The 15066-nt window shown below is 37.5% G+C and overlaps 1 protein-coding gene across 6 annotated transcripts in view; it reads left to right on the top strand.

Annotated features, from left to right (window-relative positions):
* The window catches only part of LOC138158801 (splicing factor, suppressor of white-apricot homolog), a 126414-nt gene that overhangs the window by 90895 nt on the left and 20453 nt on the right, over positions 1-15066 (top strand). For all 6 annotated transcript variants that reach the window (XM_069085075.1, XM_069085151.1, XM_069085227.1 and 3 more), the window contains one exon: positions 12373-12638. In XM_069085075.1, the coding sequence (XP_068941176.1) occupies positions 12373-12638 (266 nt within the window). The remainder of the gene's footprint in view (positions 1-12372; positions 12639-15066) is intronic.

Consider the following 15066-nt stretch of genomic DNA (forward strand, 5'->3'; position numbering starts at 1 on the left):
CAGATTGTAACTGATAAAATAAGCCCACAGAAATGTAATGTTAGTAACAGATGGTGATAAATATCTTTAATTGCTTCTGAACAAAAATACTTGTAATTAAGTTGAAAGTTGCTATAATTAATACACAAACTCTAAAATATTTTTAGTTTAATGCCATTTTTGAGGTTAAATATTACCTTTGGCTTTAGACAAATCCAGTGGTAGAAATTTTGTGCACCCAATGTAATCATATAACCGTAGTGATTTTAGAACTACAAGGGACCTTAAAGTTTCATCTGGTAATTATCTTTTTATTCTATGGATTTAAAAATTGAGGGCTATAAAGATAAAGGGGCTTTCAGCTAGTTAGTGGTAGAGCTAGTACTGAACCCTGCCCTATCTATTTCACCACTTCTCAAGCCTCCATGGGTTGTAGTCTCTTAGTTAGCCTGCTATATGTGTTGTTATTTGTCCTTTGTTGTCGAAAAGCACCATGACATCATGAACGTGGTAAGTTGGATTTAAGGGCAAAGTCACCAACCTCACTTTCTCCTCTGGAGCCAATTGGGTCAAGTTATGAAATAAAAATCGGGATAACTGGAGATGGCCCTGGATTGCAGTGGGAGATCTTGACCTTTTTAAACTAAGGTCTTTAATACATCAGTTTGACTGAGGCAACACCCCTTCAGTGATTAAGGCTAGGTAACAAATGAGGCAGAGATCAGACACATTTGAGATTGGACATTATTTTCAAGATGTACAGTTTTTGGTTGTTCTACTCGATGACTGATAGTGTACTTATTGGGAATTTTTCTTTTCTTAAATCTCACAATTCTGTAGCATCAATCAATCCATCTTCTTTGTTGTCTCAGGAGGCAGTAGTTTGGAATATTAGAAACCAGTCCTGAAATCAGTGTCCTAACTGACATACAGTCATTTATACTATAGGAAAAATGTACCCATGACAGCCTGTAGTTGTAGATAGTTTAATATAGCAAGTCTGTCCGAGGTTTCCAGGTTTGTGTCTTATAATTGTTTAGTTGATAAAAGCTTATCTCAGAAACTGTTGGTAAAGGGTAAACTGACAGGTCCTCCCAGGCTAGAATGGGTTTGAACACAGATCTGTCATAAGCCATTCATTCTAAATCTAATCTCACTAAGCCAGAGTCTTACCATCAGATATTAAGTTATTTTGTAGATGATGGGAGGGTTATTCTCTTCTGAATTTGTACCTTGGGTTTCCCTGGCTCTACAATATTTCTCTACATTTCTCTGTTGACATTTTCTTCTATTTATTCTTTCTTCCATTCTGACTTCCCAAATTGGGACTTGGTGTTGGGCCTAGTAGCCTCTGTTCCCTTCTGTAGGGAATGGTGGGGATTTCTTTGATACTGATTGATATTATCTGGGGTCTAGGTCATAGTGTGATCCAGCATATCTGTGTTTACCATAGTTTATCCTTGGATTTCACATTCATTTTCCATTCTGGTATTCCTTTTTTTTTTTTTTTAAATTCTATGAAGAGAGCTGGGCTGTTGCTCTGCTTTCCATCTTGGGAATATCTCTGGTCAGGTTTTTTCACTGACAATTCATGAAGCCATCTACTAGGGTATGAAGGGATTGCCATCTCCATTAGAGGAGTAGGAATACCCACACTCATGAAAACCTAGAGCTTCTCAGTTATTGAAGTAAGCATTTAAGTGCAGATAATATAGATCCAACTAAAGTTTTAAAAGTAAATAGTAATGTAGCAAACAGTTAATTATTGAACACCTACCATATTTAAGCTGATGTTAGTATAGGAAACTGGGAGGAACTGCAAATAATAAATACATCTGCCAGCTTTCTAACTCATTCAAAAAATCTTTCATATGTAATAATAATGACCTAACTGTGAAATATTTGGAAGCAGATAATAAAACATTAGCACATTTTCTCTGGGGGTTCATCTAGAAGAAAATGACTTGATAATTTAATGAAATTTCACAAAGACAGAAAAACTTGATAAAAATATAGTTTTCATATTTAATCCTGTTTTGTAGCTAATTTGGTATTTCTTTATAAATACTATTATATTTCTTTTTTCTAATAAGAGTTAATCTGCTTTTTGGCAGTTAATTTTTTTACATCAGGAAGCACTTATTAGTTTTTATCGCTTACCTGTTGACAAATACCATAATGTGGTGTGAGGATAAATAAATATGATTTGCTTTGTTATAAGTTTTACAATATTTCACTATTCTCATCAAAAGTTAGACTTTGTTATTATAATCTCCCATTTTCTGCTGATTTTTATTTTAGTCATTTTCATTTAGGCATTAAAACTGCTTCTTGAAAAGGCAGCTCAGGCTGTCTCTAGAAGAATAATTTGCCATTGGTCAACACCCATAACAATTATCATGCCCTCCTACAAGCTTCTCAAACAGTTTCTTATTGATTGGTTTCTTTTGAGAGTTCAGACAGATGCCTTAGGAAGCCAAAGAAAAGGTGTTAGACTAGAGTCTTGAACATGAACATTTAACTTGTATTACGAAGTGCACACATACAAAATTTAGATTAGTGGCTAAACTCAAATGTCTTAAATTAAGCTCGATTCAACATTTAAATTGAGTGAGAGACATTTTCTTAAACATTTTAGATTTTCTCAAGGAAGCAGCTGGCTAATTTAGGTCCTTTATTGGGGGAGCAGGGAGCCAGGCAATCAAATGGTTTGACTATGTAGAGGTGTGCTTTCAGGCAGTGCAATGAAGACAAGATAATTAGTTAGTTTTGAATACTTTGAGTTTAAGATATCCAATAGACATTTGGAGATGAGAGATTGGAGGTCTGACAGCAAGGAGACTGGAGCAGGACAAATAGATTTAAGGATCATCAGCCTATAGAGATGTTAATTAAATCCATGAAAGTTGAAGCAATTGATGCAATTTAGGGGTTCAGGGATCCCAGAATACCAAGGTTCAGGGCAGAGTTGTCTGGAAAGAATTCACAGACTCAAGCAGTCTTACAGTAAAGAGTCTATTGTAAGGCTAATATGGCAGGCAGAGCTCCTTAGGGAACTTACAGCCTAACAGGAGTGATACTAAAGCTTATATAGAAGAAATTCAGTGAGTTATGAGGCAAGTATGCTAATTAGGGGGGGATCAAGGAATATTCAGCTCCTAAAGGAACATACAGTTTCTCTACCTTGGGCACAGACATCATTCACTACTGGCATAGGGGGTGGGGGTGGGAACAGGGGGAAGCTTCTAAGGGTACTGTACATCTGTGTCTGTAACAAGATAGCCTTGGGAATTGACATCTGGATTGTACATGGTAACTGAAGGAAGAAGTACATGAAAGCTCTGCTGGTACAAGATAGTCCTGTTCACACAAGGGAAATCCTACAGAGGTCAACTTGTTCTTGTAACATGGAGAGATAGTTTGTCTCACTAGGCCCACTCATGAGCCACAGAGATAGTGTCTTAGGGCTGGGGAGAGATATGGTCCTAGAACTAGGATCCAAGCACAAAAACTCCATTGAGATAAAAAAATGAAGTAGTCTAGAGGAAGAAGAGATGTGGTGTCTTTTTCTAATGATATTTTTCCCAAAAAGAGTGCTAATTCTTCATGACCTTAGACTCCATCCAAATGATCATCTCTAAGTTTCACATTGTAAGTCTCCTGATGCACCTTCAGCCTTACTGAAAAGCATCTTTCCCTTTCAAAGAAGGTCCTTAAATTTCAAACACCTCTACTCAGTCAACTTCAGATTAATGAAAACTGTCTGATAAGCTCCCATATGCTTGTTTAGCACCAATTTCACGCTCTATGTGAGCAAAAACATTGGAAGATGGTGTTAGATTATACAGATTAGTAATATGAAAGCTTTTATTGATGTATATATGTTTATAATTCTCAAACTACTAGCTTATTTTTTTCAGTACATAACTCTTGTCTTTACCAGAGCCATTTGCTGTCAGAACTGTGTGTTGAGTCTGATTGTTTACTTTTTTATCCCCAAAGTCAGTTAGTTTTTTTATTCTATTTTATTTTATTTTCAATTCTGGATTTTCTCCTCTCTTTCCCCTCTCCCACCCATTAATGTTTTTAAAAAATTACAAATATGTATGATCCTGCAAAACAAATTTCCACATTAGCCATGGCCAAAAACAATAATAATAATGAAAGAGAAGAAAAAATAGGATTCATTGTCTGCCCTCTTAGTCCATCATCTCCCAGTTTGGAGGTAGGTAGCATGTTTTATCATGAGGCTTTTGGAGTTGTGGTTAATCATTGTGTTGATTGGAGTTACTAAGTCTTTCAGAGTTGATTATCTTTATAATATTGTTTTTGTATTATAAGTGATTCTGGTTATTTTCATTTTTATTTTGCATCAATTCCTACAAATCTTCCAGGAGCTTTTCTGAAACCATCCACTTTATCATTTCTTATACCATAATGCCATAACTTGTTTCCCCAGCTGATGAGCAGCTCTCCTCAGTTTCTAATTCTTTGCCGCCACAAAAAGAACTTCTATAAATTTTTTGTGCGTAGGGGTTCTTTTCCTCTTTCTTTCATCTCTTTGGGGTACAGATCTAGCAACAGTATTGCTAGGTCAAAGGGTTATATACAGTTTAATGGTTTTTTGCACATAGCTTCAAATTGCTTTCCAGAATAGTTGGACTAGTTAAACAGCTCCACTCACCATGCAATTATTTATTTTTCGTTTTCAGCATTCATTTCCACAAGATTTTGAGTTCCAAATTTTCTCCCCCTACCCCCACCGCAAGATGGCAAGCATTACTGATTACCCTTCCCCCATTCTGCCCTCTCTTCTATTCTCTCCATCCCCTCTTTACCCCTTACTTTCTTGCAGGGCAAGATGGATTTCTGCACCCATTGCCTGTATATCTTATTTCCCAGTTGCATGTAAAAACAATTTTTTTTAGCATTTGTTTTTAAATTTTTGAGTTCCAGATTCTCTCCCTTCTTCGCTCCTCACCCCCCCCCATTGAGAAGACATGCAGTTCAATATAGGTTGTACACATGTAGTTATGCAGAACATTTCCATAATAGAAATATTGTAAAAGACTGTATTTCCCTCCATCCTATCCCACCCCCCATTTATTCTATTTTCTCCTTTGACCCTGTCCCTTTTCAAAAGTATTTGCTTCTGACTATCCCCTCCCCCAATCTGTCCTCCCTTCTATCACCACCCCCACTTATCCCCCTCCCCCCATTTTCCTATAGTAACATTCATTTAAGTACGTTTTCCCACAACCCCTCCAGCATTTGTCGTTTTCCTTTTTTGCTAACTTAGCCAATCTGATAGGCATCAGCTGTTACCTCTGAGTTGTTTTAATTTTTGTCTAATAGTGATTTAGAGGTTTTTTTTCATATGGCTATTGATAACTTGGATTTCTTCCTCTAAAAAGTGCCTGTTCATATCCTTTGACCATTTTTCAATTGGGGAATGACTCTTATTCTTATAAATTTGACCTCATTTCCCATTTATCTTAGAAATGTAACCTTTATCAAAGAACCATGCTGCAAATGTTTTTTTTTCCCCTAATTTCCTGCTTCTCTTCTGTTTTAACTGTCTTGGGTTGGTTTGTGCAGAGCCTTTTTAATTTTGTGTGATCAAAGTTATCTCTTTTACCTCTTATGAACCTTTCTGTCTCTTATTTGTTCACAAACTCTTCCCCTATCCCCACATTTGACAGGAAATTTCCTCCATTCTTCTCTAATTTATTATTGGTGTCACTCATTATGTCTAAATTGTGTACTAATTTGGAACTTACTTGATATACAATGTGAGTGCTGGTTGATAACCTAGTCTGCAAAGACTTTTCCAGTTTTCCCAACAGTTTTTGTTAAATAGTGAGTTTTTGCCCCAATAGCTGGGATCTTTGGATTAGTCATCGGTTTTAAAATGTTCTTTTGATGTGCTAAGAACCTCCACAGGGAATGTTCTATAAATATCATTAAGCTAAAAATAGGATTGCCAACACAGACAGAATCTAATCCAAGTTGTTGTAATGACCAGTTTCAAATGCATGAATCAAAGTCCTGTTTTCACTTTAAGTGTAAAGATCAATTATGGAACCTGTTTCTCCCTCCCATCCCCATGTCTTGATTACTCTTATGTGAAAATCTTACCTGAGATGATTTCCTTGCATAAAAACAGGAAACTGAAAAATACAAACAATTAGCAAAGAAAACATTGTGTCATCATTATCACATAAAAACTAGTTAATATAATAAAAGCAAGATCCCTTAATTCAAATAATAATAGCTATAGTTTTAAGGATTATGTCTTAAAACATCTCTGTGAAATAGGTACTGCAAGTATTATCCCCATTTGGCAGATAATGAAATCTATTTACTACTTAAACTACTTCTGTAGCTAAAGACACGTACATGTGTACATGTCTGTGCACCGTAATTGAATGTGTTTGTGTGCACATGCTACAACACACTTATATATGGTATTTTCCTCCTTAGTGCCTTCTCCTTCCCCGTACCAAAAGCACTAGAAACTACATTTACATGCCATACCTTTCTGTATCTAATACATCTAATACATCTCCACCAACCAGAAGAATTACCACAGTGATGATTGTGTTCATGAGCTCCTTGAGCTCATTTTATTTTTGTCTGTGACCCCAATACCTAGCATCACAGGCAGTCAGTCAACAAGCATTTGTCAAACACTATGTACCAGATGTTGTACTAAGGACTGGGGATGGAAAGAAAGGCAAAAACCCAGTCCCTTTCCTCTGAGAACACCACATTCTAATCATGGAGACAATGTGCCAACAATACAAGATGCTTGCAGTGTAAATGAGAAGTATAGATTACAGCCAGTGAAAAGGCAGGAGGGAGAGAGAGAGAGAGAGAATTGGCTTCCAAGGACAAGTAAACCAATGTCATTGGCACTTACATGTTCGCTAGAGGAAAGCTCAAACAGATATCTGAATTTTGAAAATGAGTGGTCTTTCCCAAGGAAGTTAGTTCTTGCCTTCTGTCATTTGAAATTCAGATGATAATTTTACCTTTTTAATCATCCTTGGGGCTTTTTACATGTTTATGGGACTTTAGTATGCCACATCTCAAAGAAAAAACAACCCAATTCTAGGAAAAGGAGAACTGAACTGGAAGGCAGATGACAAGGACTCCAGGAACTAGACCTGTAGTAGGCCCTACTAGTACAGTTGTGCCACCAGGGTCTCTAGTAGCACTAGCATTGCCACCTGTGCTTACTCACTTTGTGACCTTGAGCAAATCCCTCTAGCTAAGCTTTCTTCTTTGTAAAAACTGAAATTAACCCAATGATCCTGAACAAACTTTCTAGCTCTAAAATTCTCTGTCAGCTTTTGATCTTGTGGTTATGGTTGATCAGATAATCCAGATGCAGGAGTTAGAATTTAGGTGTCAACCTCATCTGCTAAATTCTACTACCATAATACTATTCTGTTTGCTGTGGTATTATCCTAATTTTGAATCTGATCATCTGTCAAAGCTCCTTTCACTTCACCAAAAAGTGTTCTGTCTAGAGGTGTGTCAGCCTACCTACTGTTTCAGTGCTAATTTCTGCACAGTTATACAGCAGTGATAATCAGCATAGCTTAGTAATGATGGCCCTCGACTCATAATTTTCCAAAAAGGCTTCTGGATCATCAACAAAACATATTTTGTTCCCGTGGTTAGTGTTTCATGTATTTTGTTGCATTTGGACTCTCTGTATAGAGCTAATCCATATATAATTAATATGATAAATCTGTTGCCAAAATGTTTAATTAACTACATTCTCTTTTTCCAGACATTCAGAGTGATAGATTTTACCACTTATGTTTCATTCTCTTAAATGTTTCTCACTTTAAAATTACTGTCATCTTTGTTAGTCAAACTGATGTGCTTGATATAAAAAAAAACATGTGAGAAGGAACAGTTGGCTTCAAGGGTTATTTCAAAGGAAAAGTTTTAAAAACAAAAATATCACATTAAAATAACCCAGATTGTTTTGTTAGTTTAATTTGAATACATATGCTTGTAAACCAGCTCTGTCCTATATTATAATAAACCAGGTTGTTAATTTAGGTGATAATTCTCAAACCTATTTATGATCCTTGAAACTCAAACAAGTTTAGCATTATTTTTCTGTGTTTTATAAATATTACAAAAATAGCTAGTCTCAAAACAGTTGAGAATAGTAATTTTGGTTACAGTTTGGTATAATAATTTAAACCACATATGGTTTATAGCTATCCAAATGTTTTTTGAGCATTTCTTTGTGATAATACATATTTAAATAGGGAAGTGGGAAGCACAAATTAATTACCAAACTCTAATTTACAAGTTCCATGTTTTAATCTGTTAGTTCCTGTTGTATTCAAATTAGGCCTCCTAGTCATAAATAGAGGAAATGTCAGGATAGGCAGAATGGAAATTATACTTGGATAAATCTGATTTTCCCAATTCCTATGAAACAACCACTTGGGAGTGACAGAATTTGAAATAAAGGACAAACCTGTAGTGGCTGCCTGACTGGCATTGTTTTAAATAAACCTCGAAGCAGAATTCTCTGAGGCACAAAATGATAAATTGCAGATTTCTCTGTGTGTCTTGAGGTGTGTGATGGTTAATTGACTGTAGCTAAAATTATTCATTTAGAATAAGTTGAGGAATGACCTTTCTATTCTTAGTATAAAGGTGTTTAGGGGACTGCATACCTTTGCATTTGCAGTAATTACCTTAAAACAAAATGTGTCTTATTTTAAGTTCATTCGTTGATGAGGAGCAATCTTCAGTGTTGTTTTGCTTCATAAAAGATATTTTATCACATTAACAGAAAATAGAACTTAATCACTTTTTCTAAGTAAATTGTTATTTGTTTCCCTGACAAATATGAAATGTAGATTTACTCACAGAATGTCAATTAGAACCACATGATTTTAGTATGTGAGAGCTGGAAGGGAGCATCACTTCAAATTCATCCAGGCAGATGCTGCCCCATTTTAAGAATTAGCAAAGCCCAGGGCCAAATTGCGGAATGACCTGCCAGCCTATACACAGTGACCCGGGGAGCCAGCACTGTTCCTGGTGTTCCACTGCCCTGTCCTCAGGACTGGACACTTCACCCAAGACCTACATCTGACCACTCATTTTTACATATCTCTTATTAGTCTTTAGCCCTACAGGTTTCTAACAGGGTATGTACGCAGTTGAGGAAATTGGTATATGGGAGAGATTTCAAAGTGCAAAAGCTTTTTTCTCTCTTTTTCCTTTCTTTTTTTCCTCCATGTACAAATCTGAAGAATTATGCATTGAAACACCTTTTTTTTTTTTTTAAGCAATCAGGGTTAAGTAACTTGCTCAAGGTTACACGGCCAGTTATTTCTGGGTGTGGTGCTGAGTGTCCGAGCCCGGGATTCGATCTCCAGGTCGTCCCAACACCGGAGCCGGTACTCTTACTCGCTGAGCCACCTGGCCGCCCCTAAGCAGTTGGGTTTAAGTAACTTGCTCAAGGTTACACGGCCAGGTGTTTCTGGGTGGGTGCTAAGTGTCTGAGCCCGGGATTCGATCTCCAGGTCTTCTCAACACTGGAGCCGGTGCTCTTACTTGCTGTGCTACCTGGCCACCCCTCACCTTTTTTTTTTTTTAAGCAATCGGGGTTAAGTAACTTGCTCAAGGTTACATGGCCAGTTATTTCTGGGTGTGGTGCTGATTATCTGAGCCCGGATTTGATCCCCAGGTCATCCCAACACTGGAGCCAGTGCTCTTACTCGCTGTGCTACCTGGCCGCCCCTGAATGGAACCTTTGATGTCCACATTTTCCTCCTGCCAAAATTTCTTTTCTGGGTTAGCTCTGTCCATTGCATTGGCATAAAGAACTCCATGTTTAAAAAAAAAAAACCTCCCTGCCAGTACAGATTAACACCTCCCCCACAACTTGAACTTTTAGGGAAATACCTGTGGCCCTGAGACATTAAGGGACTTGACAGGTTACACAGCAATATTTGTCAGAGATAAGACTTGAACCCAGATTGTCCTGACTCCAAAACTGGCTATCTGGGCACTAAACTGCCACTTTCCCCACAGATACATTAGTGAAAATGTTTGTGTAGTCTCAGAACTTTAGCTGGATAATTTTCTCTTCTAAAATTATTATTTAATGACTTTAGTCACTTTTCCAAGTACAGGCTTAGTTAAACGTGTTATCTGTGGCAGAGGATAGGTTGGTTATTTAAAACAGATGGGACTATATCTATTTCAGTCTAAAATAACCCAATCAGTAAGCATTTATTAAGCATGTACTATAGGCTAGGCACTGTGCTAAGAGCTAGAGATACAAAGAAAGGCGTCACCTTCAGGGAGCTCCCAACCCAATGGGGAGACAATAAACAAACAACTGTGCACAAACAGAATAAATGGGAAACAGTTAACAGAGAGAAGGCCCTAGAATTAAGAGGGGGGGGGGGGGCTAATTGGCACTTGGAGGAATCCAACAAAGTCAGAAGATGGAGATGGGGAGGGAGAACATTCCAGGCATAGGGAACACCAGAGAAAATGACCTGAGCCTGAAGATGAAATACCTTGTTTGTGGAACAGCAAGAGGGAGCCAGTATCATGGGATCAAAGAGTTTGTGATGGGAGTATAAGGTGGAAGGGTAGAGAAATAGGTTATGAAGGACTTTGAACACCAAACAAAGGATTTTGGATGATAGAGGATCGCTGGAGTTCATTGACATAGTTGGTCCTGCTCTTTAGGAAAATCACTTTGGCAGTTGAGTAGTCAGGAGGGATTTGTGAAAGGCAGACCCAGCAGGCTATTGCAGTAGTCCAGGGGTGAGTTGATAAAGGTCTCTACCAGAAGAGTGGCAGTATCTGAGGAAAGAGAACTATGCAAGAGATTTTACAAAAACAAAATGTACAAGCCTTGGCAACAGATTGAATATGGGGGATGAGAGATACTGAAGAGACAAAGGATGGCACCTAAGTGGTCAGCCAAGGGACTGGAAGGATGGTGTTGCCCACTGTAGTAATAGGGAGGTTTGGAAAGGGAAATGGTTTAGTGGGAAAGCTGAGTTTTGTTTGAACATAATTGAGTTTAAGATGTCTGTTGCACATCCAATTCAGAATATCTGAATCATCAGCATAAATATTATAATTGAATCCATAGGAGTTGATGATCTCATCAACCAAATGAAGTAGCATAGAGGGAGAAGAGAACAGGTCCCATGACAGACCCCTGATGTGCCCTGGATGAGGATCCAGCAAAGGAGACAAGAGAAGGAGCAGTCTGATAGGCAGGAGGAGAACCAGGAGAGAGTGATGTCCTGAAAACCTAGAGAGAAAGGAATACCGAAGAGAGTGATTAGCAGTGTTAAAGGCTGCAGAGAGATTGAGGAGGGTGAGGACTGAGAAAAGACCATTGGGTTTGGCAGCTAACTGAAGAGAACCGTTTTGGTGGAGTAGTAAGATTGGCAGATGAGTTGTAAGGGGTTAAGAGAGTGAGGAGGAAAAATAGAGGCAACTATCATAGGTGGCTTTTTCAAGTTTAGTTGCAAAAGGCAGAAGAGATATAAAACAGTAGTGGAGACAGATCAAATGAGAACTTTTTATTATGGGGGAGAGGCAGACATAATGATAGTAGAGGAGCAGCCATTAAGGGACAAATAGAAATTGAAGATAAGAGAGATAGTGGAGATGATAGAGGAGGCAGTCCGCTAAAGGAAACGGGATGAGACAAAATTCCTTATTCTATGTAGAGGAATTAGTTTTGGCAAGGAATAAGGCCACCTCTTCACATGAGATGGGTGAAGGCACAGCAGTATGTGTCAGATAGTGACACGTGACGTCTGGGTAATGGGAGATGGGAAGGAAGAAGAGGGCAGCTCTTGGCAAATGACCTTTTTTTTCTCAGTAAGATTTGAGACGAGATCCTTGACTGGCAGGATGGGGAAAAGAGGAGTCATGGGATGTTTGAGGAAGCCTGAAAACAGAATTTAGAAAAGCCAGTGTGGAATAGTGAATTAATTAGGGAGGTGTTGAAGATTGCCTCACAGAGGTGAGGGTCCAGTTGAGCTTGTGTAATATAAATTTGTAGTGGACCCACCCAAAATGGTTGTGTGATTGTCTCTATCTACATTCAACAGTAGACATGGAGAATGGTAGCAGATGGTAAGAATGCCACAAGGCTAGGGGGGCCAGAGACTTGAAGACTCCATAGAATTGAACAAATTCACCAAGGAGTCAAGATGGGGAGAAGAACAGAGGAACAAGTGCAGAGTAAAAGTGCTTGTTTTACTGGTGTGAGGGCTCATTCTTCACATTGGGGTTTTTGACTGTGTACTTGGGCCACCACAGCAGTTGTTGTTTTTTAACAGCCAGCCATTGACTTCATTCTTTCAGGAAGTCAGTAATATGCCATGTGCTTTACTAACTGGAGTGAGACCTCTGCCAGCTTTGGAAGTTAAGCCACCAGAAAGGCCTTCAAGCAAAAGTAAAGATCCTCCCCGAGAAGAAGAAAAGGAAAAGAAAAAGAAAAAGCACAAAAAAAGGTCTCGGACAAGATCCCGCTCTCCCAAATACCATTCATCATCCAAGTCCAGGTCTAGATCACATTCAAAAGCAAAGCATTCTCTTCCCAGTGCCTATAGAACTGTCCGACGGTCAAGGTGAGTCTGCAAAAAATAGTCTTTTTCTTCATTTTTCAGATCAGTTTTTATTTAAGAGAAAATTGGACTGCTTCATTAAATCCTTGTAAATATAGTTAATGATAATGAAGAAAATTAGATTTTTGTCTTTTTAACTTTCAGCATGTTCAAAGATAATCCTTTTCAATTCCATTAATATTTATTGAGTGCCTAGTATTGGGGAGTTCCCTAAATAATAGAGATAAATAACACATAAAACCTGCCCTAATGGAGCTTATGGTCTAGGGGGAGGGTTGTTCAACACCTTCAATCAGGACAGTTTAAAAATGGTTTAGATTTTAACAACTCATCTGTCATCAAGTAGATTAATGAATGTGTCCGACACAACATTGCCTGAAAAATAGAGGGTTCTTTTTTTTCTATAAACTCTTCCTTAACTGTCTCATTTCTTTTGATGCCAGATTTCAGTACCAAAGAAATCTTTGCTAGTAGATTTATAAATGTGTACTTAGTCTGCATAGTCACATGGAGGTGTATGCGGGCAGTGAAAAGCTCATAAGGTTTTAAAAAGTATAATAAAAGTGGTTTGGGCTTTTCATTTTGTTTTGTTTTCCTTATTTTTAAAAGCTAGTCTTTCTATACTACCTCTGCCAGTCACTATCTTGTGAAAAAAAGTTGTCATGTGATGGACAGCATCAGGAGTAAAGTCCCCTTCTCTTTAATCTGGTGATTGAAGAATTAATGGCAAAGGAAGTAAATAGAATTAATACTTCTGACAGTGTAAATAAAAGCATTCAGACTTTTGTGAGTCGTAGTATTTAGTGCTTTGTTATAATAAGAGTGACTGCTTTTAGGAAATTAAAGGGGAAGAAATCTCATTTAATTACTTTTTAACTTGTAGTCCATGTATTCTTCATTAAATTCGTGCTTTTGTTTTTTATATTTTCTTTTCAAGAGAAAAGATAGATTTATACTGGCCTCTTTTAAAAAAACAAAAATTAAAAATGGGTAAAATGATGTCGATTTGCCCTAATGTAGAAGCATTTTAAAATTCCATGATTTAGGATGGGTGAACTTAACCATATTGTGACTCAGAAAAACACCTGAAAAAGACACATAATGTGCCCTGAAGTAATAGGAAAGTTTGGAAAGGAGGAGGGGCTAAAGAGAAAGATAATGAGTTCAAACCTGCCTCCTTTGGATGTTTTGGTAATGAAATGTCTGTCATTGTTGCTTCTCTTGTCTCTCTTTGAAAGTCCCTGGTGGGCATTTGTGTTTTCTCTCTCGTGAAAATACTGTTTAGAAAGTAGCATTTGGCTGAGGAAGGACGTGTAAAGCAGATGCAGAGATGTCTTTATAATCATCTATGGCAAGTCCAGTGATACTCGAAATTTCTAGAGCAGCAGAGAGCTAAAGTTTATAAAGGTCTCAGAAAGTCTACAGTTTTAAGGGCTGTTAACAATGTGAAGATAAAATAGAATGTTTATTTTGTTGCTTAAGTATGAGAAGTTGGTCTTAGGAAAATCTTTCAGGGTTAATTCAAAACAACTTTTTCCTTTGCAATGTTTGCATTTGTTCTGCTTGCTAAGTTTTAATTAAGAAAATTATGCTGTAATTGTTACACACTTTGTTTTCCAAGTGGTTATATTCAGAAATTAAAAGTGTTATTCTAAGACTTAGGCTCTGAGTTTTTAGCTTTGGTGTCATTTTATTTACTATCCATAAAACATTAAATCTATCTCTAAAAGGACAATGTGTTTATCCAGTGCTGATATATTCAAGAGACATATAAATGTTTTATATAAGCATAAAAATATTCTATCAAAGTAACAATAAAGTATTTTCATAGCTCTAAATATGATTCTTTATAGTGATAACAAAAAATGGTCACTTTGGCCATTAAGTCGGTGAATCAGTCAGTTTATTAAAAACCATCAGTGAAATCAAGGTTTAACTGAATTGACTGGTCCAAAACTGCAGTCCATGGAGGCTTTGCTTTTATAGGCATAAAGTGATGTCAAGCAAATTGCAGGACAACAAAAATGAAGCTAAATTGATGCCTTCAATAATAATTGGCTAAGGCAGACATTTTTGTTAGTTAAAACATTTTACCAAGTACTTACCCTTGGAAATGACAACACTTCTCCTTTGTACTTCATTTCCCAGTATTACATCCTGTAAAGAGGGTCCCAAGGTACTGAATGACCTATTGTAATCCCAACCATCCTTCAGGGGCCGAAGTAAGAGGGGCATAAGACCCTCAGTTATGCTGAAGGGCCGGTTTGTAATGCCTCCAGAATCCCAGGGACATGAGTTAAACAAGCTCTTGCTTCCCTGCCTTTAATTACCTTCTTTTATGCAGACTCCTGTCTCAGCCTTAGCCGTGTAGAATGACTGCTTTGAGTTGCATTCAGTATTACTTCCTTTTTTTCCTATGCTGGTAACAGTC

Source organism: Petaurus breviceps, unplaced genomic scaffold (assembly GCF_028583685.1).
Source record: "Petaurus breviceps papuanus isolate PSGF00001 unplaced genomic scaffold, PetGlider_PUasm1.0 101, whole genome shotgun sequence".
Classification (NCBI taxonomy): Eukaryota; Metazoa; Chordata; class Mammalia; order Diprotodontia; family Petauridae; genus Petaurus; species Petaurus breviceps.